The sequence below is a fragment of the Hypomesus nipponensis genome, chromosome 6 (assembly GCF_054491055.1).
Source record: "Hypomesus nipponensis isolate SF chromosome 6, ASM5449105v1, whole genome shotgun sequence".
NCBI classification, from domain to species: Eukaryota; Metazoa; Chordata; class Actinopteri; order Osmeriformes; family Osmeridae; genus Hypomesus; species Hypomesus nipponensis.
The window spans coordinates 3124410-3151693 of record NC_140366.1 but is presented as its reverse complement, the minus strand read 5'-3'; the positions used below and the strand labels follow the sequence as shown (position 1 = coordinate 3151693).

The window sequence follows — 27284 nt, the reverse complement described above, 5'->3', positions numbered from 1 at the left end:
TTGAAATTTGAAGATTTATTTTGAATACAAAATTATTTTTAATAACCTGAGATGAAAATGAACAAAATAAAGGCTATGCAGCATGAATACATACATCTTCAACATCTTAACATAATTTTGACGCTCAAGTTCATGTTGTTGAAAAGCTATTGACTTTTGAAATGTGTAATTTGTTGACGGTCCCTAAATATATGTGTTGTTTGGGCAGCCAAACAGCTTAACACTGGTTAAAATAAAACAATACCGGGCATTCGAATATCTGTTGAATATCGAACTTCAAACTAACTTTACCAAGGTGGTCATCTTTGTTGTTGCTTTTCCCAAAGCATTCACGAGTTAACGTTATTAACCTCAATTCAACAGGAAAAGTAATTGCAACTATCTTAGCCCTGCGCTTTTCAAATTATTCTTAGTCATTAATAGATAATTGCTTAACACCTCATTCCTCCGGTGTGGTCTGCTGTCAGTGCCGACGATTCCTTCCTTGAGTTGAAGCCTTCTATGGTCAGTTCACACTTTCCTTGTGTTCAAAAGAAAGCAACTTTGGTGGCAGTGTAGGGAATATGGATGGCGTCGTCTTGTGCTGCATTTACTTGCCTTCGGATATTAGAAATTCGCTCTCGCAAATGTCCAATGAGCCAAAACGTTTCTGTTTTCAAAGCTGCCAACCGGGGTGGCAGCTGGGGTGACAAGGCTATTTGCCACCAGGGGCGGACTGGCCATCGGGGATACCAGGAGAATCCCCGGTGGGCCGACAGGGTTGGGATGGTCCAAAATACCAGCCCACTTCTATTACCAACCGGCCCTCTGACATCGCCAGCATCTCATATAATTTCACATGTCACAGTTTGAATACGTACAAACTCCCGGGCGCTTTTTCCCCACAGTCCGTCCCTGCATACCACCCTGGTAGATTCGCCCCTGCACACAAGAGCAAAAGGTTATGTGAAATTCTGTTTAAAAAAACAATTCACTTGTCCATTTACTTTTCCTTTTCTGTCCTAAGTGCACCTCAATATTTCATGTTTCATTATCTAAATATATAGGCCTATGGTATGTATAAACTGCATTTATTTCCAGTCAGTGGGACTACTTGTGTACGTTAAAACCTATAAACATTCAGTTTTAAATAATATTGTGTTTATAAATCAAGAATGTACATTAATCCTAAAGCACAATTAAGATCTCAACCACATACATTTTGTAATTCCATGTATTACACGGCTGTTCTTAATGCTGTGAAATGCCCCTTTCACTTGAATGGGGCTCCCCAACGTTCGGCGGTCAATTATGTTTCGATTACAGACCGTTGCTATGTATAACTGACCGCTGTCAAGGGAAGTGGCCTTTTTGCCTCGGATTCACGTCTTGTGTAGCACTCCGCAAGTAGTCCGGTAACTTTTCAACCCCAGTGTAGCCTATTCCGTTGCTTAGCGACGTCAGCTGATTTGAAGCCTAAAGAATGTTCAACGTCTATGAAGTTCAACGTGTTTGGCGAACTATTTCTCTGCTGATCAACACTACGAATGGTAACAAATAAACTGTCAAAATACACACTCTGTTAAGTTATTTTTGCTGGCAAGTAGCTGTGTAATAAGCGTGATAATGTAGGCTATAGAACGCCGATCATTATCGGGAATAAGTCTTATTTTCCTGATCGTTTTATACCTTCATTATCCCTTACTTATACCATGGTCTGGGTAAATACTCAATTCTGATTGGCTGCAGGGGTGTCCGATATGTAAGGGATAATGTATAGAACGGCTGTCAATGACCGGCTTTCTATACATTATCCCGCTTATTACACGGCTACTTGCCAACAAAATTACTTAACACAGTGTGTCTTTTTACAATGTATTTGTTACCATTCGTAGTGTTGATCAGCAGAGAAATAGTTCGCCAAAGACGTTGAACTTCATAGACGTTGAACATTCTTTATACTTCAAATCAGCTGACGTCGCTAAACAACGGAGTAGGCTGGGGTTGAAAAGTGACCGGACTACTTGCGGAGTGCTACGAAAGACGTGAATCAGAAGCAAAAAGGCCACTTTTCTTGACAGCGGTCTGTTATTCATAGTGGTCTGTTATCAGAAATTCTAAAACTGGTTGTTCCCATCCTTGATTGTGATTGGCTATATCGCGTTCCATGCCGTTGTAAAATCCATAGTATATATGTCTATGGTAAAATCCAGCATAACCTCACAGGTTGTCCTCATAACATTCTTTAACATTCCATATTACTGCGCATCGAATATTTCAAATTGAAAAAGACGGCAAAGATGTCCATCTGGCTGTTGCGTGGCAACGATTTATGTAGGAACTATAGGCTACTTTGTAGTAGCGGAAGAATGACGGTTTATTATTAAACTATTTTGTTTCTAATTGTTTTTATTGATGAAACCATATCAAATATTTGTAGTAACAGTTTTAGAAAAGCAATAAGCCCCGCGAGTCCGTGGTTTACGCTGATTTTAGAACAGGTAAGGGGAGTTGTTAGGCGCGAAGCAGAGTGCCGAAAACCCCCTTACCTGTTCTAAAATCAGCGTAAAGCACGGCCTCTTGGGGCTTATTGCTTAAATAATTGACCGCAGAACGTTGGGAAGCCCCATTCAAGTGAATAGTGCTTTCTACAGCGTTAAGAACAGCCGTGTAATAACGGGTGATAACGGACACCTTCTACGTAATTGCGGCAAAACTGTCTTTTCACCGTTCTAAATTATTCCTGGCTACCCAGAAGCCTGTAGGCCTACAGTAGCCTAACCATAACAATAGGGACGGAGTCAAAGCCTCCATTTACAATTTTGGAAGACTTGAACAAGCTAACTTGTATTTACAACAATGAGTGCAGTGACTTCAATATTTATTTTAACCTATTTGAAACACTATACTTTTCGCGTGCGTCACGTAACCGCTCATCTCACATCGCATTCGCAATTCACCTCACTAGTCAATCTACTGCAGACAAGCTGCGGCCTACACAACAGGAGCAGCAACTCTACACATGGCCGATTATTTTCTTCTTAAAAATCTTGATTATATTTGGGGACAATGACATGGCTCAATAGCTGGCTAGTCTTGTTGTTAAACATACTGTCAAATTATAATCACTGTTTGGAGAAAATGTCTACAGTACTAGTAGTAGGCTATATGGCCGATATTGTTCGTGAAAATCTTGATATTGATTTTGGGACAGTGTCATGGCTGGTTAGCTAGCAAATCTTATTGTCAAACATACTGTAACATTTTATTTACTGTTTGTAAACAGTAGGCCCTACCCAATGTTATTCTGAATCTTGCTAGCATAACGCTATAGCTTTCGGGAAACACCTGAGCCAAGGGAAAGCTGGTGTCGGTTCTATGAGCTGAGCGGACTATAAAATATCTGAGTTGGGTAACGTTAAAAAAACGTTAGATTAATTTTGCAAAACGCCTGAAAACATAAATTAATGTTTGTAAAAAAAATCGCTGGCAAGTGAAGTGACCATGGTATAAGCGGTATAATGCCCGACGAGGTGTCCAATATAACCTGATAAGTGGACACCTCGTCGGGCATTATCCCTTACATATATTCTATAATTGTGTTCTGTAACACGAGGGGTACGACAATGTACTTCCTTGTCTTCAGGAAGGGTCCACCTTTCAACGACAACCCAATTCTGACATCTAGTGGTAATTTCTGAAAACAGCAAGCGGGACATACTACAGATATCATAAATTGCTTTTGATAGTCAGAGAAAAGTGCATAGAGAGAAGCAGTTGAAATCAACTGAACCCTGGTATTAACCCAGGTCTCCAATAGTGACACATGACAGTCATGCACTTTACTCATGAACAGCTCAGCAGGGGCTACGTGATCCACATGTGGAGCTGTACATGAACATGAGCTAGCTTCTGGGAGACCACCTCCCAGAGCACCACTCCCAAGGCACCATAGGAGGCACACACAGAAACTTGGCAAGTGTATCATAACCAAGAACAGACCTACTGTAACATATGCCCTGCCTAATGAGAAAAGTTGAATCTAGGAGGGATTTATTTGTTTCTCTTGGAGTGCCATAGTATTACAAGAATGGAACCCTAGACCATGATGCAAAGTATACCTACTGTAATACCCAATCAAGATGAAAGAACAACTCAATTGCATACCATACTATTGATCCAGGGGCGGTTTTAGGCACGGGCGGACCGGGCAGCTGCCCGGGGCGGCATTTAATAAAAGAAAAATCTCAGCACGTTTTTCTCTCATCTATCATTTGACTTTGTGGGGAATTGGCATATTGGCGCCCCCTTCAGGCAGCTGCAGGCACCCCTGCTTGCTGAGACGGTGCCGTGCAGCATTTCCCGCTGTTTGTGGAAATTCCACTGGAGAAAGGCATGAACCCCAGCCACTATCCAATTGGCAAACAGTGGACACCTGCCCTGCCGGTTCATCACACATGGAAGATGTCTACATTGGTCAATTAGTCAGTTGTTGCTAAAAACAATATAATGATGGCCATTTTCAGATGAGCTAGTGCAAAATGGGATAAGCACTACATAGCACTCAAGTCATAACAAAAAAAGGCAATTATCATTAATTTATTTGGAAACCCTCACCATTTGCATTTTAGACTAGTTCATTCCATCCAGTCATATTAATTAAAATAACTCCCTTTTAATTGGTAAGCTATTCAGCAAACCTGTTTCATCAAAGATTTAAGAGTTGCACAGTCAGTTAAAACCAAATAATGTCAAGAAACATATTCAAATGCACAAAATGGCATTCAGAATATATTTTTGAAGGATTTCAGCATGTGACGCGACCACTGAAAATACTTCAAAAAATGCAACAAACCCGTTCTTTAAAAAGGAAACCACAAGAGATAAATTCCTGGAATTATGGAAAATATATAACATAGGCCCATGTGTGAGCAGTGGTATTGCATTGGCAACATGAACATAGGAGCAGTAAATACACTACAAGCACACAGTCGCAAACATCATTGTCATTATTGTGGGTTAGGGTTAGTCCAAAAACAACATAACTTTATCTGAAACATTACAAAATGTCCAAAACGGTCAGTTGTGGCAGTTGACTTGTGACCTAGCCATATACTACAGTACACGTTTCAGTAATTTGATAAGGAAGGTCAGAGGTCAGGATCACACAATTTAACTGCCCATAAACTCAATTTATATGAATTTGCCCCCTGAAAGAAGACAACATTGAAAAACCTGTAACTTTAAAAAAATATTTATATTCTTTCTTCTTCTAGGCTATTCTTAGTTTTAAAATCTAATTAAAATGCCTTAAACCAATAAAATGTACAATTGTTTAGTAATCAATGTTTGGCTGAATTCATAATGTCTGTATAGATAAAATGGTCCTACTGACCATACAATAACATTGCATTCACCAACAAGGTGACCTCAGGCCTACAGAGATTTACCACAAATGCATACAGTCAATCTACTCAGGATTGGTGTAGAGAGAGGCATGGCCAAGGCTAGTGATTTGGTCAGCCATTCCACTGTTAGCTCTGCTCATCAGCCTGCACCCTCCCATCAGCCAGCAACCTCTCCCTTTCTGCCGGGTTCCCCCCCTCCTCCTCCAGCATCATCCCAGCACAGCAGGGGATCCTGGCCACCAGGGGGCGATGGAGGCCATTGTACAGCGCTGCTCCCACTAGCAGGATGATAAATCCCAGCACCTGCAGGCCATGGAAGCTCTCCCAGCCCAGTATCAGGCTGGCCGCCCATATCACCACGGTGCGCAGGCTGTCCAGCACCATCCGGGTGGTGGCGCTTATCTCCTTGGTGACACTGATGCCTGCAAAGTTGAAAAAGGCGATGCTGATGGTGTTGCCCAGCAACGCCAGGATGATGAGGGGCTGGTGGCCGATCTGACAGAAGGCGTCCAGCGCATCTTCCAGAACGTGACGAGGGTTGTTGCTGAAGCCGCCCACAGGGATGAAAAACATAGGAATAAGAAGCAGCGAGAGGATGATGAACCCAAAGAAGCCTGCAGAGAAAGAAAATAATTAAGGTGCATTCACAGATTGCCAATTTTTTTATTACACTGGGAGATATATATATATATATATATATATATATATATCACACTCACAGGCCACTTTATTAGGTACGCATCTTCAATTGCTTAACACAAGTAGCTGATCAGCCAATCACATGGCAGCAACTCAATGCATTTAGGCATGTAGAATGCGGATTTAAGTGACTTTGAACGTGGCATGGTGCCAGACGGGCTGGTCTGAGTATTTCAGAAACTGCTGATCTACTGGGATTTTCACACACAACCATCTCTAGGGTTTACAGAGAATGTTCCGAAAAAGAGAAAATATCCAGTGAGCGGCAGTTGTGTGGACAAAAATGCCTTGCCTTGTTGTGTGGACAAAAATGCATGTCAGAGATCAGAGGAGAATAGGCAGACTGGTTCAAGATGATAGAAAGGCAACAATAACTCAAATAACCACTCATTACATCCAAGGTATAATACCAGAATACGGCAGAATACCATCTCTGAACGCACAACATGTCGGACCTTGAAGCAGATGGGCTACAGCAGCAGAAGACCACATCGATTTCAGCTACGACATTCAGATGGTAGGGTCAGAATTTGTCATAAACAACATGAAAGCATGGATCCATCCTGCCTTGTATAAATGGTTAAGGGTGGTGGTGTAATGGTGTGGGGGATATTTTCTTGGCACATCTTGGGCCCCTTAGTACAGCGGTCCCCAACCTTTTTTGTGCCATGGACCGGTTTAATGTTGCAATATTTTCACAGACCGGCCTTTAAGGCATGGCGCATAAATACATAAAATAAAATGATACGACCGGCATACAAACGGTGGCATTTTCTAAATACAATAATAAACGTGAATCCATTGGAGAGCCGCTCTCTGCATATAATGCAGAGCGGGCTTGGTGCACGGGAATCACCTGTTGCGATGAAGCCATATTTTAAGTAGGACTCCTGATAGTGTCTGTTAAATGCAGCTTTCTTTTTCTTGGAAGTCGTAGGCTCTTCTTCCGTCTCCTCACTGGGCCTTTTCCCCTTCCCAAAGAAATTTTCTAAAGACGTTTGTTTTTTACTCATTTTGTTAGCAAGTTGTAGGTTTCATTTGAGCGGCAACGTACCGAGTAACCGAGACAAGCTACAAGAGTACGTGATAGATGGATGTAACAACCAGAGGGAATCCGGTCATTTTTCAAAATAAAACATTTTTATTTTTTTTATTTTTATAAAACTGAAATAATGTAATTATTTATTCTTTCTCAGCGGACCGGTACCGGCCCGGGGGTTGGGGACCGCTGCCTTAGTACCAATTGAGCATTGTTTAAACACAACATGAGTATTGTTGCTGACCATGTCCACCCCTTTATGACCACAGTGTACCCATATTCTGATGGCTACTTCCAGGAGTATAATGCACAATGTCACAAAGCTCAAATTATCTCAAACTGGTTTGTTGAACATGACAATGAGTTCACTGTACTCCAATGTCCTCCACCGTCACCAGATCTCAATCCAATAGAGCACCTTTGGGATGGTGGAACAGGAGACTCGCATAATGGATGTACAGCCGACAAATCTGCAGCAACTGATAGCATAATGACATGATGCTATCATCTCTTGCGGCCGGCCCACAAGGAGACAAAAACTCGCACACGCCATTGTGCTACAAAGTTTGACTGCTAGCATGTTGCGCTAGCTAGCTTTTTAAGCAGAACCGCTCTTTACAGTCATTGGTTAAGACAAAGGCATGCAAATGTTCCATTGCTCTTCTTCATTGGATCCTTGCATAGACCTGGCGCTCGTGTGTGTGCGTGCGTGTTAAGAGTGCGTGCGTGTTTACGACATCAACCCTGATTGAAACACAACAACAGGATCTCCTGATGTTGTAAAAGCTCCTTCACAAAGGTGTCAAGCAGATGGTCTCCAGACCATGCGTCTCCACCTTAGTCCTTGTCACACAGCATCTCATTAAAACCAACAAACCCCCAACATTTTCTAGTCTTTAACAAATGCTCACCCTTCCCAGGGTGATAAGACAGCCTAGAGTCTAGTTTGGGGGCTCTGTTATCTGCTGAAAAAGAATGCTAAACATCTGTATTATTCAGTATAAAAAAATCACATTCTTAATTTCTCCGACACTTACCTCTTACCAAAATCTCTGAAGAATGTTTCCAAGACCTTGTTGAAAGTATGCCAAGAAGAATTAAGGCAGTTCTGAGGGCAATAGGGGCTTTTCTATGTACACAAAAGGCCTATTTCTCTCAAATATTGTGAACAAATCTGTTTAAATCTGTGTTAGTGAGCACTTCTCCTTTGCCGAGAAAATCCATCCACCTTAAAGTTGTGGCATATCAAGATGTTGATTAGGCAGCATGATTATTGCACTAGTTTTCAGACTCCCCCCAGACCCCCCTAATACAGTAAAACTGCACATTTTAGAGTGGCCTTTTATTGTGGCCTGCCTAAGGCAAACGTGCAATAATCATGCTGTTTAATCAGCATCTTGATATGCCACAACTGTGAGGTGTAGGGCTGTCCCCACTCAATCAACTTGTCGAGTGTTTGGTCAACATGCTCTTGGTTGACTAAGATTTGTTTTAGTCGAGCTGCAGGTGTTACCATTTTCCCTTTTGTTAATCTGCATTCTGTTTTTTGCACATGGCACATGAGCTTAATTGTAGCTGTTAGCCTAAACTCTACCATACTTTGTCTACAATTGGTGTTATTAATCCTTTCGGCAAAATGGCAAATAAATCTGTTTTATGGAAGCATTTTATCAAAGTACCGGGTGACTCAAAACATGTTGAATGCACACTCTGCCAACAACGGTTTATATTCCATTGAGCATTAAACATGTTTTGAGTCACCCGGTACTTGAATGAATGAATGGATACTTTGGAAAGTGCTTCCATACTACAGATGTATTTGCCAGTACAAGTACTATGACAACGAAAAGCAATTTAGCATCAACCAGAAGTGTAAAGAAAGCAGTAAAAGTACGAGTGCAAAATGAAGAGATAGGTACAGTGAATACTATGGACTAAGTATATAAGTGGATGTACAGTTAGTAAAAAGTAGTGCAAATGTTCAGTGGCTGAGTGCAAATGTTCAGTGGCTGGAAGAAGGTGCATGGCCGTCCAGGCCAGGGTGTAGGGGTAAGTACAGTCACTGGAGGAGGGTGTGTGAGGGGGTAACAAGGGGGGCCATCACCGTGGTGCAGGGTTCATCAGGGTGACAGTCGCAGGGAAGAAGCTGTTCCTGAACCTGCTGGTCTGGGAACGGAGGGCCCTGTAGCGCCTCCCAGAGGGGAGGAGGGCAAACAGTCTGTGGCTGGGGTGAGGGTTGTCTTTGACGATGCTGCATGCCCTCCGCAGACATCGTTTGTGCTGGACAGCCTCAATGGTGGGGAGTGAAGAAGCAGTGATGCGCTGGGCAGTTTTCACCACCCTATAGGTTAGGAATAGGCTTTTTATGTTTCGGGAATAACGTTTTTGGCCATGTCTGCTTATGCTGTGCTACTGTAGGTCTAACCATCTGCATTTTATTTTGAACAACAGCTTAGTTTTCGATTTGAGAGACAGCACGCTTTCAACAATTATGTTGGCTTTGGATGTGCTAAGTTGTTAGACTCTTGTTACTAGTCCGAATAGCTTGTTCTGTATATACGTTACATTTAGTCATTTAGCAGACGCTCCTATCCAGAGTGACTTACAGTAAGTACAGGGACATTCCCCCGTGCAAACTTTCATGGCGATTAAAACCCTTTCTGATTTCTGATGAAATTGCGCATTGTATTTCAGAATGATGTCATCCTGTTTAACTAAACAGATAATCAATATCATGACAGGTCCAAAGGCTGTGGCTGTATTCAAACCTGAGACCTTGCACTTTGCATAACACCATCTCAGCCCATTGAGCTATTCTCAGTGCTGAGAAGTGAGTCACACACGGGATGTCCCAAGATATCATGAGACAAAGAAATCACTTAATAAAGGCAAACAAATCAATAGTTATTGGCCAAAACACATTTTTGCTTCCTGCGGCCACGCCAAGTGATCACATGACACCAAATTGTGTGGACATCCTCAGAAGAGGTTTCAGAGTTGTCTTACCAAGTTTGGTGTTGACATCTCAATTTCCTGTTTAGTTGCTTTGTTGCCAATTTTGATTAGCTGTACCGGACAAATGGTTTAGAAAATCAAATATGAAAGTAATTCCTGAGTGAGGGTTGCTCTGACGAGGATGTGTGCCAATTCTGGGGAAGATTGGAAAAAAAATTGTAGGAGGAGTAGGCTTTCAAAGGTTTTTCTTAAAATCGGAAATGGTGGGAAATCTATATAACCGGAAATTGATGCGACAGGGTGTGCTGAAGTTGTCTTGGTCCAGGGGATCCAATGGTACCTCATTGTCATACGTTTCAAAAGTTGCGTGTGTAAACACAAGTCCAACTTTGACCCATTGGTGGCGCTACAGTGGTCTAATGGGAGACATGAAACTTGGTGTAAGAATAGAAGGGACTGTCTTTATTGAGTGTGCCAAAATTCACAAAAAGTTACCATATGGTTCTAGGGGCTGTCATTGACTCCCATGGAACTAGAAAAAAAAAAGAAGGTACATTTCCTGAAGAAATGTGTGTTTGCTGCGAACAGTTGAAAAGATGAATAGTGAAGGTTTTTAAAAGTTTGTAAAAGAGGTATGTGCATTAAAAACAAAATGGTGAAAAAGTGTTAAAGTATGTCTGTCATTGTTATGCATTGCAATAATTTTTTGACTGTTGAAAAAGGTGAAAAAAAGAGTTATGAAAACAGTATCTTATTGACTTTCATACATGTTTAAGCATTAAAAGTATTAAAGAATGAAAGACTGAGAAACAGAAAAAAGTTTGAAGTTAGAAAAATTGACCAATTTTTGTGATCAAGATGAATATTGTAACGGTTGAAAAAGGAGAAAAAAAGAGTGATTAAAAAAAATCTTGAAAGAAAATCTTATTCAATTTCATAAATGTTAAAGCGTTATGTTATGCTCTTAAGACAGTCAACCCTATTACCCTGTGCAACCCCAGTCAACACTGGAGTTCTGCCGCGATTGGGAACTAAAAATCAGCTCCCTCACCAAGAAAGCACAACAGAGGATGTACTTTCTGCAGCAGATGAAGAAAAGAACATGATGGTGCAATTCTACTTCCACATCTGTTTGAAGTTTCTTGGCGAATAGAACCCATTATTACTCTGAAAAGTATTGATAATTGAAAGATGTACAAACAGAAATACAGTGTGAACAGTGGAACAGTGTTTCTAGCTCTTAAATACAGTGATGAAGAGCGTTGGCCAATCACATTGGTTCCTTGTTTCTTGTAACGTAGCAACGTTTGGTCATTGTCAGCAAACCTACAATCTAGGTTTCAGGTTCAAGGTGGAGGACAAACTAATCAGTCACCCAGTCCTGTTCAGACACTGGATTTAAAGATGACATCAAAATAATAATCTGTGGTGCAGGGTTGCTGATGATGTTGTCAATGTCCCTGGTGAGTTTTTTATACTTTTAAATTCAATATCGTCACATTACGTGACTTTGCCGTGCAACTGCAAAAGCTAGCTACTCTAACTCAGAATGCTGCAGCAAAAAAAGCGGAACTATTGTGGGTGGTAAATAAGATCATGCTACATCTAACCAGCGGATCATTTCTTGCAAGTGTGTCAAGTGGTATTTTTACAGACTGTACAACAGTCACACCGTAGTCGTGAATAATGCATGCATCTTCAACCTCGTCCATCTGGCATCGGACTTTAGCCGAAGAAGCTAGAGAGAGGATGCAATGGGAGATTTCCTACAGTAAGCTAGATACTGCTTCAAATTGAAAACGGAGACGATCTTTTGATTAAAGACAAGTTCCTCTGTTGTCATTATCGCCGATAAAAAGTAAATACTGTTACGAAGCATTTGTTTGTAGGTAACGAACGATAGACGTAGCTAGCTAGTTTCGCCGTTCTATGGCAGCTATGATGACAGTCGTAGACAGTTCTAGCTCATCACTAGAATGGCCATAACTTTAAAACAAAAGATCATATTTCAAATATGTCTGCTGTTCTACATTGCCCACACAATTATGTATATATTTATCAACTCTAACATGGCCTGTATCTTGTCTTGAAAGTGCTCGAAAATTAGCTCATCTAATGTATGGTGGACTGAGAAAATGTACTGCTTCAAATTGAAAATTGAGAATATATTTAGAGTAAAGACAAGTGTCTCAACATCTGTATTCAATATCGCCAATTAAAAGTAAAAACTTTTCAGTTCCGAAGCATTTGTTCGTAGTATGGCCAGCTGCAGTAAGCCTTTCATGAACCCCGGTTTGGCTGTTCATGTCAGCTAAAACAGTGTTGAGCCTCGATTTTTTCAGATTTCTGTGAAACTTGCTTAAAGAAAAAATGATCTAGCTAGATGATGTACAATTTAAGCTCTATGTACATACCTTGTTTGGCCAATTTGGTCGATTGTGGGAAAAAGCTGAACCATTTTTAGTTATGGAGAGCCATCACGCTAGCTTGGAATTGCATTATCCCACTCATCACTTCAATGGTCATAACTTTTAAATAAAAGTCTATCTTAAATCTGTCTTCTGTTCTGAATTCATGACAACATTATGCACATTTCACACACTCTCACCTGTCTTGTATTGAAAGTGGTTAAAATGACGTTTTCTAAAAAAGTATTGACAACGGAGAAGAATTTTGTCAGCTTGGCTCCGTGAAATTGTCTTGATAAAGGATGATTTGCCTAACATAATCATATAAATATTTACATCATTAGAAAGCCCTACATCTTCAAAATGGTATAAACAGTTCAAGTATATTATTTCTGAAGTCTGCATATTCAGGCAAGAAAGTGTTAAACAGTGTAAAAAATTGACTAGGTGAGAAACAGTTCTATCAGTGCATGACGTCACAATTGAATTTGACTTGAAAATTCTGAACCATTGAAACCCATTCATTTTTTTAAGCACTTTAAACTTTAACAACTTAAAAAGTTATAAAAAGTTATCTGTGAAAAAAGTAATAACACAGTAGAGCAGTTCAGACTTTATCAAGTAAATGAATGGGGTTTCTAGCTTAAACGGTGTGAAAGGAGTAGACGAGCAAAAAAAAAAGTGTCCGGAGGATAAAAAAGAAAAAAAAGGTTTTAATTAATTCAGCATTTTCACAAAAAAAAAAAAAATAGAAACGGCTGTTCCTGCGAAACAGCAATGAGAATGCTGAAAACCTGAATGGGAATAGCTGACCATGCTAAAAAGCTGAAAATAGTGAACATTTAGTAGACAGTTATAGGGTGAAGCTTCACAGTGCCAAAAAGGTATATTTGAAAGGGGCTGGAGCTGGACGAAGGCACAAAACTACAGAAAAGAGAAGAAAAATTCAAGAAGTTGAAAATTTAGTAGAAAATCATTTGCTCAGGTTTCTAAAGGACTGAAATGTATGTTAGAAAGGACCTGCAGCGAGATGAAGGCATAAAACTACAGAAAAGAGAAGAAAAATGCAAAAGTACTGGCAGTTGGAAGATACTGCTGTGAAAGATATTTTTGAAAGGACCTGCAGCAAGATGAAAGCAGAAAACAGAAGAAAAGAAGAAGAAAAATGCAGAACAAAAAATGGGGAAAATTTCAGAAAGATGAGCTGCAGGAAAATGTGAAAATTGAGCAGAAAACCACTTGCTGAAGTCTGGGTTGAACGAATTTGAAGGTAAAAGGACAACACTGGAATGACTTGAACTTGCTGGAAAAACGTAGCAACTGTTGGTCATTGGCAACATTTCTAACCTACAATCTAGGTTTCAGGTTCAAGACGGAGGAGAAACTAATCATGCGTGCCTGCACACCCAGTCCTGTTCAGACACTTAATTTAAGATGACATCAAAATAATAATTCATAATAATTTGTGCAGGGTTGCCGATGTTGTCGTTGTCCCTGGTAAGTTTTTTATACGTAAATAACAAAATCATGCTACATCTAACGAGAGGATAATTTCTTGCAAGTGTGTCTAAGTGGTATGTATTAACACTGTAGGCTTGAATAATAACCGAAGGCGTGAAGCTAGAGAGAGGATGCAATGGAAGAATTCCTACATAAGCTAGATCTACTACTTCAAATTGAAAATGGAGAAGATATTTAGTGTAAAGACAAGTTACTTAACATCTGTGTTCAATATCGTCAATTAAAAGCAAAAACGTTCCAGTTACGAAGCGTTTGTTCGTAGGATTAACGCCAGCTGCAGCAAACACCTACCCCAGCCCCGGTTTGTCTGTTCGTGACGGTCAGCTATGACAGTCGAGCCTTGATTTTTTGCAGATTTCTATGAAACTAAAATAAAATATCTATCTAAATTATGTACACTTTACGCTCATGTACATACCTTGCTTGGCCAATTTGGTCGATTGTGGAAAAAAGGTTGAACCGTTTTTAGTTATGGAGAGCCATTGCGCTAGCTTGATTATGAGAAATCAAGCTAGAATCCACACCTCAAACAAGTTAACCTAGACGCAAAACTGTACGTCCAATCCAAAAAATAAGGATATTTTCCGAGACCCAAGACTCTGCCGAAACCATAGATATCCTTTATGTGTCTGTGCGGTCAGAAATATACGATGGCGTATATTATAAAGTCAAAAATTTGCGAGAAAAAAGTCTGAATTATACTATTCAATAGGATTCAGCAATATGGAAATAGGCTACTCCTGATTTTTGCCCAGAATCACCAGATTGTAATAAGCATTCAGACTTTGAAAATACATTGCCGTGATTTGGGCCTATTCAGAAGAAAACATCATACTTATTTGGATGAGGTGATAGCTTTTGTGCATCAGGAACTAAAATGCAATGGACAGATGCAAGGATATCGCTATTTACATCCACGGGCAATTCAAATTCGACTTGTGGTTCAACATCAGGACACAATACGACAGTTCCTCAAATTAGTCGATCCTCAAAGTGTGGATCAGTTTAGAAAGAGCAGCGTCTTGGCTGTGTCCTGTTGAACCACGAACCAATTGAAAAGTATAATTTGATCAGGTCATCCATTACTGCAGGCTTTGCACATGGCAAGCAACGGCATCTGTGCTGTGATGAGGTTGACCATGCAAAGTGAAGGAATGAGGTTCCTTGAGAAAAATCAAATCCATATTTTTGAATTAATAGTGTTTGAGAATCTCCGAGTTTATTTCTCGCAAATGTACTAGTTTTTTTGCTCTCACTTCAGGGCTTATAGCTGGAAATCTGTAAATAGGGGCTCTTTAGAAGTTACATTGGCTGAAAGAGGACAATTTGTCCTACATTTTAAGGTATAACTTGTTTCTGTAAGTTAAACTATATGACGGTAGAGGTATTTGTTTGACAATTTAGTTGAATATCAGAAAAAGAGCATGCATAAAAATCAAGGAGCAAACATTTTCATGTATTTCAAACTGTTGTCATAAAACATTGGCTGAATATTTGAAAAAGCTGAATCATTTGGGAATAGCTGAATGTCATGTGAACATTTTAAAGGTTGAATGGTGTCTCTAGCTGAAAGAATGCTGAAGTAGTTAAGTTTGAAAGAGGAGGAAGATTTTTTAATGATTTGAAAGGATTTACCATTACTTTTAATGAGAGAATAATTTGCACAAAAACCTTATTATTTTAAAAAGTATAAAAGTGAGAAATGAGAAAGGTCATAGCACACATCTCCTGAAGGGGCTGAACGTTTTGATACCAAAATTGTAGGAATCGGTGAAAGTATGCAGGACTAGTTAAAGGGCAAAAAAACGGCGGAAGAACTCAGAAGTTGAAAAACAATAGTGCTTAACAGCATTCTCACAATAATAAGTATGCAGAAAAACAATAGTGTTTTTGCTAGCAGTAAACACACTAATTAAAAAAATAATACAACTAAATATAACTGCAAGCGGTAATGGCTGATTCCTCCAAACATTGCAAACCATTGAATGTATATTCTTGACAAATTGTGACTGTATAGAAAAATCTATGCTGCAGAATTACCAATGGGATACCAAATCTGAAATGCAATACCATCAAGATCCACAAGGGCCTTTATTTCAAGCCAAGAAGTAAAGGGAGGGGGCTTGGTGAGCCTATCCATTCCAGAAAGCCTTGTATCTTTGTGCTTTAGGGCGTGGCCTGTAGTGCCACCTATGGGTAACAGTGGGCCATTTGTGGTGTGATAGTTACTCTTGGCCTATACTATCAATGTTTCAGGATTTTTAGAACTTTTTACCATTGCATACAAAATCTGAAATGCAATACCAACAAGACCCACAGTGGCATTGGTTAAAGTGTGGTTGTTACTCTTGGCCTAACAATAACAATAGGTTTCATCCTTACGGAGGAATCCTAATAAAACTAACAATAACAATAGGTGTCCTCCTTAAGGAGGAATCCTAATAAGAATACGTATAAACCCTTAAGGTGGCTTTGCCGCTTCGCCCTGGCCACCAAATACCAGAAATGATTGCTCCCATCTAACGACTCCCATCAATCTTGCCAAAATGCCAAAAACAAAACATGTGCCAACAACAACAAGCTGGTTCAAGTTTTAATAAACTTCACAGTAGCTCAGAAAAAAAGCTATATGCAGTACGATGTTGGTTGCGTTTTAGTTACTAACTGCAATCAGAAGCTCTAGAGCTTTTTAATTTAAGTAGCTGTTAGATGTGTGTCACTCAGTGGCTGATAAAGTTTGAACATTCACTAGCCATTTGGCTTTAAAAAGTGTATTTTTCACTCTGCAATAAATGCTAATAAAAGCTCAGTTAAGGCACAATTGTTCAGTTATTGTGTTGTTTGTTTAGTTGTTTAGTCAATGTAGTAATGGTAGTAATACAATTCAGTTTACTGCACTTGAGTATTGACCGTTTATAATTTTTTGGTTTATGGTGACTAATTTGCCACTACTGACCAACTCTAAGCAGATATCTGTTGTTTCATTGTGCATATGGCAGAGTGTTTTGTCATACCTTCAGTTCCCACTGCCCGCAGAGGGTGAACGTCGTGCTTGTAGACAAACTTCTCCTCCAGGACCATTTGCACTGCGGCAATGACCTGAGCCATGATAATTAGAAGGTCACCTGGAAGTCAGAAGGTTAAGCGAAGATAAAGCATATTTTAAGCTCACTTTGAGATTGCAAAAAAGTCAGACACGTTGGGCATGGTTGTTAGCTGTAAATCTTTGCTACAGAAAACTCTGTGGGTAAACAATAAGGATGGGGCAAATAAAGCATGTTTCAGAGAAGTTGGACGCAAAATCAAAATGAAAACGCCAAACAACATGACTAACAACAGATGATTTCAAATATGGTATTCACTACCTTTAAAATAGACTTTATTCAACACGGTCCTACTCCAAAATATAGATATTGCCTCACACATTTCCATGAATTTCAATGCTGGTTTTGCAGCTCCCATCTGATCAAACCAATGCCACCCCTTCTCCTCCAAAATGTACCTGTGAGGATGTCGCTGAGTTTGTGGGTTTCGTCCCTGTGGCCGCTGAAGAAGTCGGCCAGGCCCACCACCACCAGTCCCAGGATGGTGATCAGGATGCCCAACCACTGGCTGACCACTAAGCGACGCCCCAGGAAAGCAACAGACAGCAGGCCTGTGAAGATGATCACAGCCCCACGCAGCATCTGGAAGCTGGAGGCGCTTGTCATGTTGAGGGCTGGGGGTACAAGGGGGTCACAGGCAGGTTGACTTTGAGGTTGGCAGGTTGAGAGATTTTAATAGCAACTAATTGTTTCCAATGATCACAAATCTAGACATTTCTATACTACCGTGTCACAATCTGTGGCATAGTTGGGGAAAATCTGACTATCTTCAGCATTATACACTGCCATAATGTGACACTGAAGGTCATGATGGAGTGGTGATCGGACACTTGACCATTGTTATTAAAGGGGTCATTGATTGCAAAACCGATTTTACCTTGTCATAGTTGAATAACCACAGTTCGTTGGGCAAAATGGACATACAGTAAACCTCAAAGACCATTGACAGCTCTTTCCTATATAAATCTCACAACTTGAAACTGCAGCTCTAAAACGATCGGTTTTGAAAAAAAACGTATTTGTGACGTCACAAATATAGCATCACCTTTGTCACGCCCCAACATTTACATACAGACCAGCCCTCTGGTGTTCTGGCCCAGGATCTCAGACACTAGTTTAGCTGCGCGCTGCTCTGTGTACTTCCACGCGAACAACAAAAGAGAAAGTTTGAACGTTTTTAAAGTAAACTCTTCAAAAAAGTTTGGAAATGTTATTTCGGTCGATTATTCCTCCCCTTCAATAACACCAATTGGTATTGTATTTTATATCCTTGGAAAGCCTGATTAGTCACCTTTACAATGAGGTACAACTTGTAAGGCTCTTGCATCCGTGGAATGAGCAACACAGCTAACCGTGTGGGTAGCGGCTCCAAACATTTTGCCAAAATAACCCTGCAATATTCTTCTGTTGCTATTCACTCTTGTTTTGAGTTGCTTGGTGGATTGTATGATTGCACTGTCCCACAGTATTAAGGAAAAAACAACACATATTGACCATTTTTACACTTTATACATTTTACAATGTCAGGGACCTCATTAGCGCGTGGAAGATCCATACGCAACCATAACAGCTTGGCACCTCCACCTCATGGTATCAGCTTGGGCGTGCTGTACGTGCCAGAGTGAGCAACGCAAACATGTTGGCTGACTTGTGACAAATCCTGGTTGAGGAATGGGATGCCATCCCACAGCAGTGTGTGACCAGGCTGGTGACAAGCAAGAGGAGGAGATGCCAAGCTGTTGTGGCTGCATATGGATCTTCCACACGCTACTGAGGTCCCTGACAGTGTAAAATGAATAACGCATTGCATTTATGGGGAAAACCAAACTTGAAGTGAATTTATGCAACTTCAATTTAACACACTACAAATCACTCCATTTAAGTCAGGGGTGGGCAATCCTGGGGGGTGTTCCATCAACGTCGCTAACGCAAATCGCGCTAACACGAATAATTCTCACTTGGGTAAACGTCAACTTAGACTTAAGCCTCAAGCCGTTCCACTAACGTTCCATTCCACCAACAGGCAACGTTAATTCAAGCTAGACCTCAATAAGCTTAGACTTTGTAGCCCAGATCAGGCGATCGTCGAAAAGAGGAGTTATGTCACAAAAAGCAAAGCGTAAAGCAGCAGAGGAGTGTAGCAGAGTAAATAGATTTTTTGGGGAGTTGTCCCCAAAAAGGGCAATGTTGCCGCAATGAACATGGCAAGGGAGACAACTTGTCAAACCATTACGACTGTTAAAATGCGTAAATTGTAGACCTACCAAATCTACTTAAAAAAAAAATATATATATATATATATATATGCATTTAGGCCTACAGATAATTTGCGTAATTTGACGAGTTGTCTGAAACCGTTCTGACAGTAGGCTAGCCTATGGATGATATTCTCAACAGGAGATTGAGAATAATAGCCCAAAAAGGAACGTGGCAGCAATTAAAAATTGTAGGATAAAATTCAAAACACTGAAGAAGGCCATGGTTAATTGCACTTGATGTGGTCTAATAATGTTTTTGTCTTCACATCTTGAACAAAATCAATAAATTACTTCAAAATAACTTTGCCACACGCATGTATTAACTGATAGGCTAAATGCTGAGCTTTAAGGTAAAAGGGAAAGATAATCATGACTAAAATGGGGATTCACTGAAATAACTAGTAGTGCACAGATCCAGCACTGACTTTTTAGATCAGAAGGTGACCCAAACTGCAAACTTTGCTTGGCAGAACAGTAATTTAAAATTGCTCAGCATCACTATCGTTATTATATTACGCGTATTCCAATTAACATAGTCTGCCTCCACAGATCCAGAGGGGGCTTGGACAGTGACAGACTGTGGCTGTGCCAAGTGTTGTCACAGCCTCACTTTGGGAAAGCATGCCCTACTGGGAACATAAGGAGAGACTGTTGGGCACATCATCTAATTGTCTTCTTTGGAAAGGGCAACATTTGGTCATGTAGGGGCAGCATAAAGGGCACTTCTTAACAGCACCCTTTTCCATCGGAAGTAAGGGCATGGGAACAGTCCAATTTAGGCCATTGTAAGGGCACCTTATAGGGTACCACGTCACATTTTCTGTACTATAAAGGAACTCATTAAGACTTGTTTTTACATTTATAGTGGGCACACTGTCATTTATTGCATGGAGCATCCTGTGCACTCAAGCATATTTCACAGTGTGAATGGCAGAAAATAGGGCACTTGGTCTAATTTTTGCCACTTTAGAGGGCATTTTCGAAACACTTTCAACCGTGGGGGCACCAGGCAGTCACCCCCTGAGTCTTCCAATGGGCCTGGATACACCCATGAGGACAGTATATTGCACCTATAATATTGGGGAAGCCAAAGGAGAGGTAATATAGAGGCTTGTCAACATATGGGCTACTTTAAACAATTGAATAAAAAGAATAAATTGACCTTGCATTGGAGCAAGGTATACCCTTCATATTTCCTGGCATAGTTGCCCGTTCAAGAATGTCCCACATGCAAAGACATAGACAGATGTAGACAGACTAAACAGTGTCAAGGCTTGGCTACAGTGGGTTTGCTTCCTTGTGTGTGATTCCAGCAGACTACATAGTCTAGGCCTACCTACATAGACTGCAGTCTTCTACCCTCCTTTCTACGATTTTAGTTTACTCTCCTTTCTATTACTTTCTACAAAGGATAGTAGGCTGCTCTTATGTGTTCATTGCCATCCTTAAGAGTTGCTAAAGTGTTACTTTATATATATATATTTTTTTTTTAAGAATGACAATTAAATCTATCTAGATAAACTATGCTGGGCCTGCTGAACCTATACTTCGAAGAAACACTCAGCCATAGGCTACAAAAATTGCATAGGAAATGAATGTTTCCATGTTGTGTTACGCGTATTTTGATCGTATTGTCTGGGTTAGCAGCGAGTTCTTAGTATTAATTTTTAACATGTGGTGTCAGAAGGAGCTTTGATGTCGTGGTAAATACGTTTATTGCCTCCAAACAACCCCAAATATGTGATTAGTAGCCTACATTCGTGTCTATGGGAACCAGTTGATTCAGAAGAAGCCAAATCAAAATGTTACCTGAAGGCCAACGTAGTTAACAAATACATAACGTGTTTTTGCTCTAGTGCGATCGAATCCCACTTCATGCGAGCCTGCAAATGTTAAATTTTTTCTCCATTTATTTTGTCATGAATGGTAGTCTAATGTAGTGCGCACGTAGCCCATAGGCCTACTTTCATATTTGCCGCAGCAAATTTTCAAAAATTGAAAATCGCCAGTAAAATGTTTGTGAATTTGTGACGAATCTGGTGATCGAGGCAGACTGATAGGTGCATGCACAGCTGGGGAACCAGTTAAATTGGGAACCAGTTGGGACGTAACACCGGCAACAATGGTGGCAAGATCATCCATAGAGTCCGATAAATGTAATATATTCTGCTTAATTGATAAAAAAATTATGACTCTTGTTTTGTGTTATACACAGTCCTGAACATATATATTTGCAACCATTTTCCTAATTGAAACGTTTCTAAAAATCGCTAGTTTGGTACGCTAATGTTATAGTGCTGAATTGCACAATCCCGCATTTCTTTGACTAGCATGTCTACAGTTTTAACTAAACTCCATTAGCAGCGAATTTAGTTTAATATCAGTGCATAACACCACTTGCTTTGGAGATATCGATACGTGCTAGATGAAGTACCTGTAACCAAGTGGTGTCCCATTTCTTAGGGATGTGTAGCCCTTACTAGTGATGTGTCGTTCGTGAACGATTCGTTCATTTTGAACAAATCCTTATAAGGACTCGGGAGTAACGAGTCCTCTCAACGAACGATTCGTTCATTTCCCAACTCGGTCTTTCTACGAGTCTTTGGATCATTTTTCACGTGACCTGCATAGGCTCTGTAGCTAGAGGAAACGAACGATTCGTTCATTTCCCGACTCGGGTCTTTCTACGAGTCTTTGGATCTTTTTTTCACGTGACCCGCATTGTATTTTTTAGTAGAGGAAACAGTTTCCTTATTCCCTTTCGCGTGGCCGCTGTTTTAGTAAGACGTGAATGATATTCGCTCAAGTCATCATACTGACTGGTTTTGTTATTTTTACTTTACATTTACACTTACAGTTTAGTGCAGTGTAATTGTTTGACGTGATAATTAAATGCTAGTGTGATAATACATGACCAAATCATACAAACTCATGATACATTATTTTAATGCAGGAATCTATTTTGAAATAGTATCTGCTGGTGCACATGTCATGCACTAACCTACATGAGAATATGATACGTGTTTGCAGTGGACGTATACTCCCCCCCACCCCCATCGATGTTATTAGTACTGTATAGTAATCCTTTCACTAGTTTTTTTTTGTGTTATATATATATAGGCCTATTCTAGGTGGAACATACATTCCACATACGACTCAGACTCACTGTTGGTTTTTTTGCTTCGTGTTTTTAGTATGACTGCTTAAGTAGCCTTTTTGTTGGATTAAAGAAACTGTTAACTTGAATATCTGGCTCCATTGTTGTTCTAGCTCAGCAATGCAAGCTCAACTAAATAAGCCTATAAATGTTACTATTATAATGAGGATGAATGTTGCTTTACTATTAGTAGCTTACAGTTATTGTTAATGCCATCATTGTGGGTTTAACTGGCATAACGTTGTCCTAACAACATTGTGGTTCTCAGACATGATTTAGTCATCTTTGTCTTTGCTCCAAAAGATGTCAACAAACTATAATGACGCCTTAACATGCAACAATGTCACTTATTATATTAGGCTATAATTACATTTGTCATTCCATGAACATAATAATACAAAATGGTTAAATCTACTTTAAAATAACAGAAATAAACTCTACAAAACAACCGTCATGTATGTGTGCAACCATTTGTAAAACTGGCTAACAAAGGCAGGCAACTGTAGATTCTCAAGCCCTTTCTCCTTGTGCTTATTCAGTTCAGGTAAACCAGCGATTGGCTAATGTTCCCTTTTGTGCTTGTGCCCTGTTCGTATCCGCGAGCACATTTCTAGGCAACTTTTCTTGACGTAAGCAAATACATGGGATGCTAGTTTACCCATTTCGGATTGGGTTCAAAATATTATTCTATGAAAAAGCTAGTAGTAAGAGCCAGGTTCAAGAATCTAACAAAACATTTTGGGGAGATAAGTTTTGGAAATGTTAACTGGAGTTAATAGAATAAAAACGGACGAGCCGGGTACCTAACGGAAATGCAATACCACCTACATCCACCTGGGCCGTTGCGTCAAGCCGAGGGGTTGGGGTCTGGGACAAGGACAACACCATTCTGTCCCCATCCATGGCTGACGCGAGGAGAGCTAACAGTTAACCTCTCCCTGAACTGTCTGTAATCCCCTCCTGCTGCAAACAGACAACTACTGTCCCCGTAGCAAAGACACCTTCCATCACCTCATTTTGACTGTTGTTGCAACTATACCATGGCTTAACCTACACAGTCAAATAATTCCAAAGGAAAACGCCAGACAGCAAGAGCTGAGATTTTGTTCTACACTTTATTTAATAGGATCACATGTGGTTCACCAAGTGGTAGTCTACAAAGGCTACATTGGCATGCGGCCACAGATTTCACAAGGATTTCCTGTATGCTCAATGTAAAATTAGAATTGATACATGGGTGGGTGCTGAAAGGGGGAAGAGAGGGGCTTAGAAAATTGACCGTATGCCCACTAAGACATCCCAGACTACACCACTGTCATTACTGACAAAGAGAAGACAAATATTTAAAACGTGTTACGTACCCACATACATGATGGAAGTCGCAGTCATGTCGCACAGGGCCGGAGGGAGGAAGAGGAGGGCGTTAAAGCTCTGTCCTGCGTTCATCCTCTGTACGGGAGCCCTGCGGTCATGACACAGCAGAATATGGAAGACCACCAAACAGCTAAGCTCTCCCAAGAACATACCTACTGCCTGGACGGCAGACAAACAGATAAGAAACAAAAGAAAAAGAACGTCAAGACAAATTCTCAATGTCAAATTTCTCTCTCAAGTTTCTCTAGATGTCTGAAAAGAACCACACCTGGACAAAGGGGTGGGAGAAGGTGTGCTCATCAGAGTCTTTGCAGCCCTTTGCTGAAAACATGTCTGCCCATCTGTAAAAGACACATTTGAAGTGCAAGCTATGAGAAAAATCTCACTTGCATACATTCAGCTACCTACCACATTTCCTAGAGGTTAAGTAATACATTCAATAAAAAACTGAAAGTAGAATTCAAAGCCGTAACAAATTAATGATTGGCTGGATCGGATGTTAGTTTCCCCCAGGATCACAATGACTTGTTGGTTTGTTGTAACTGTCTTAAAATGATTGTACTCGCAGTGAAAAACATTATTGTTTTTTTCCACAGGTACACTCTTGCACTTTTGAGATTCTTGCTGTCTAATTGTAACTTGTCTAACTACATGCTCTTCCCTTTGGGACTTATTTGGTTTCACAATGTATGCTTCATGTTTGGCTACCCGCAATGTTTGGGGCTATCTCGTTGTTATGATCAGTGACCTATGCACTTTAGTAAAACTCTCTCTTGGAAGTCGCTTTGGATGAAAGCTTCTGCTAAATGCATAATTGTAATGTAATGTACTTACTGTAAGTCGCTCTGGATAAGAGCATCTGCTAAATGACTACATGTAAATGAGTAGCTTATCTACTCAACCTGATTGCCTTTGTTTTATGGGCAAATCAAGACAAACATGACTAGCATGTGATGAGCTTACAAAGCAATATTGCAGCTAATTTGACTAGTTTTAACCCCAGAACAGGCTTGGGTGAGTAATTAGTCTTGATGAACCTTGCTGATGAAGCTGTAGGTTGTAATTAAGAGGCAAAGATAAGAGGTACTGGAAGCCATCTGTATGGAAATTCTAAGCTAAATATCAGTTACCCTCAGTAGAGCGTAGTAAAGTAGTTTGGCTTCAAGTAGCTAACTTTGGGAGAGGCAGACTGAGTGAAACCTAACCTTTGTTTGACACATTTCCTCATTCAACTAAGCAACAATACAGGGCCAGTTTCAGCAGGTATAATTTCATATGCTTCAACGGGTCAAAACGGTGTAGCCTAACATTAAAAGTAGCAGAAGTACAACTGCCCATTTCACTTGACAACTGCCCACTTGAAAAGGGAAGCCAAACGGAGGGAGGTTGGAGAAGGAGAAGTCTGTCTGTAGTGCACAAAGCATTTGCTGATGAAGCATACTGACAATTTTCTTGCGGTTCTTACATGTCAAGACCCATTTGCACGTGAAACATTTCTCCGACATCAATTTGTGATGAAACGTAAATGTTGGGTAGGCTACCGAAGCTTATAACTTCATAATGTAAAGGAGTGGAGTGAATGGAACTCCTGGTCCATTCGTAACGGGTTTGGCAAGGCTTTCAGTGTCCTTCCCAACCTTTTGCCTACTATATCCCCTCTTTACATCTGGTCAGTCTATAGCAGATAGGCTAAGTGCTGACCTTTTCCCAGTCCAAAAAATTCTAACACTCGTTCAATTCCCATACTAAATAAATCGTACTGCTGAATAATTTGTATCAGACATACAAATTATTCAGCAGTACAGCGATTTATTTAGTAATGCGTCAGTGTTTTTACATAGTCTAAATGGTTTTACAGTTGTCATTGGGCCTACATGATCTGATGATCAAATTATATGGCATTACCCTATATTGCAAATACTTTCACAAAACATGGAATAGAAATATCACGAAAATGGTAACTTACTTTGCCGACAGCGTGTTTAAAGAGCCAGTCGTGAGCATCAAACCAGCTAGAAAAAGCTGATATTTGGACCAGGCCATGCTGATAGTTGGTAAAGTTGACAGTGTGGGCTGTTGGACAAACACGGCTTGATAGAGAGCGGTACAGGCTGTTTTGTTTCTTCAGTCAGGAGTCTTCCTAGATAATTTGAATCACATGACCTTCTTTGTCAGCTGACTCTTCAGAGCGTTTTCCAAATGAACAGATATCCTCCGTGAGCAGCAGATGGCGTAAACAACTCAATTCGATCGTTTCCAAAGACGCCAGAATGCCACCAGGCTGATAAATTAGTAGTTTGTGTCATGGTCAGTCATTAGTTCTGTTCTACATTTGTGCTGGGACAGTGGGCCAAAAACTCTCTATAATTTCATTTCAAGTGGTATAACCTTTTGCGACTGTCTGATGGTGCATTTAATTCTCATATGTCAGAGCTAGCCAGCCCTTTGCAATGGAGGACAGTTTCAGGCAAATGCCAAGGACAACTATTGAGAGTTAGGGACCTTCTGTGCTGTCCTCTCCTGACTCTCTTACGCCACTTATCTCCCCTCATTGCTGACTGGAGCTCTCTCACTCCCACACTTCACTGCAAGGTCTGGTCAAGCGCAATTCCATGTGATACTTAACAAGCTGTAGCCCTACCCTTTGAGAATGGCATTCCGTTGTATTTTCAAATAGTTACAACTACACATTTCCCTTTTTTTTGATCTGGCTAAACAGTTCTCTTTGCCCCAGGTTGTTTATCATATAGTGAGCATGTTTGTAGAATGAAGTTGACTGTTGAATTTAGAATTTTTTATTGAAAGATAGCTCAAAGGATTTCATAGGGAGTCTGTTTTATTGATTACTTAAAAATATTTACATTACTGACCCTTACATGCATTGTTTTAGGACTTTACATTTGTAAAGGCAGCTGATTTTGACAGACAATGCAGAGGACGGGCAAGGATGTTTTGAAAACACCAGGACACCATTAGGGCAACAAAACGCAGCAGAGTGAACTGCATTTTATTCATTTTCAGTGCTCAACAATCTCTGGCATCAAAATGTTTACGTGATTCTCGCAGACAGAAGGCCTGCATACATAACCCGGTTGAAGACAAAAAAACATAGACGTCAAGAAGAAACAAGTCCTCGAGACTCATGCAACATCTGCATGACAGAGCCATGAAAAAAATATGAGTGGCCAGGAGCATGTTGATTTCACACTGAATGGCCTGGAAACATTTGATTGACAGATCCTTCACTTGTGTTTAGGGGTGGGGGTTGGTTGCTGTTGCCATGGCGGGAGAAACTGTACAGGACGTTCCATGTCACAGGACAGAGAGAGGGGAGATCTATAGAGACTAGCTGAGGTCAGGACCTTTGACCCGCAGACTAATC

The 27284-nt window shown here is 40.3% G+C and overlaps 1 protein-coding gene across 1 annotated transcript; it reads right to left on the bottom strand.

Moving 5' to 3' along the window:
- Nucleotides 1-4562: 4562 nt before the first annotated feature.
- slc35f6 (solute carrier family 35 member F6) lies at nucleotides 4563-26017 on the bottom strand. Its single transcript, XM_084700777.1, has 6 exons — nucleotides 25869-26017; nucleotides 24171-24243; nucleotides 23890-24061; nucleotides 17512-17727; nucleotides 17024-17134; nucleotides 4563-6001 (listed from the first exon to the last, which is right to left on the bottom strand). Exons 1-6 carry the CDS (start codon nucleotides 25943-25945, stop codon nucleotides 5514-5516), a joined length of 1137 nt encoding a protein of 378 aa, XP_084556903.1. The 5' UTR covers nucleotides 25946-26017; the 3' UTR covers nucleotides 4563-5513.
- Between the last annotated feature and the right edge of the window lie 1267 nt (nucleotides 26018-27284).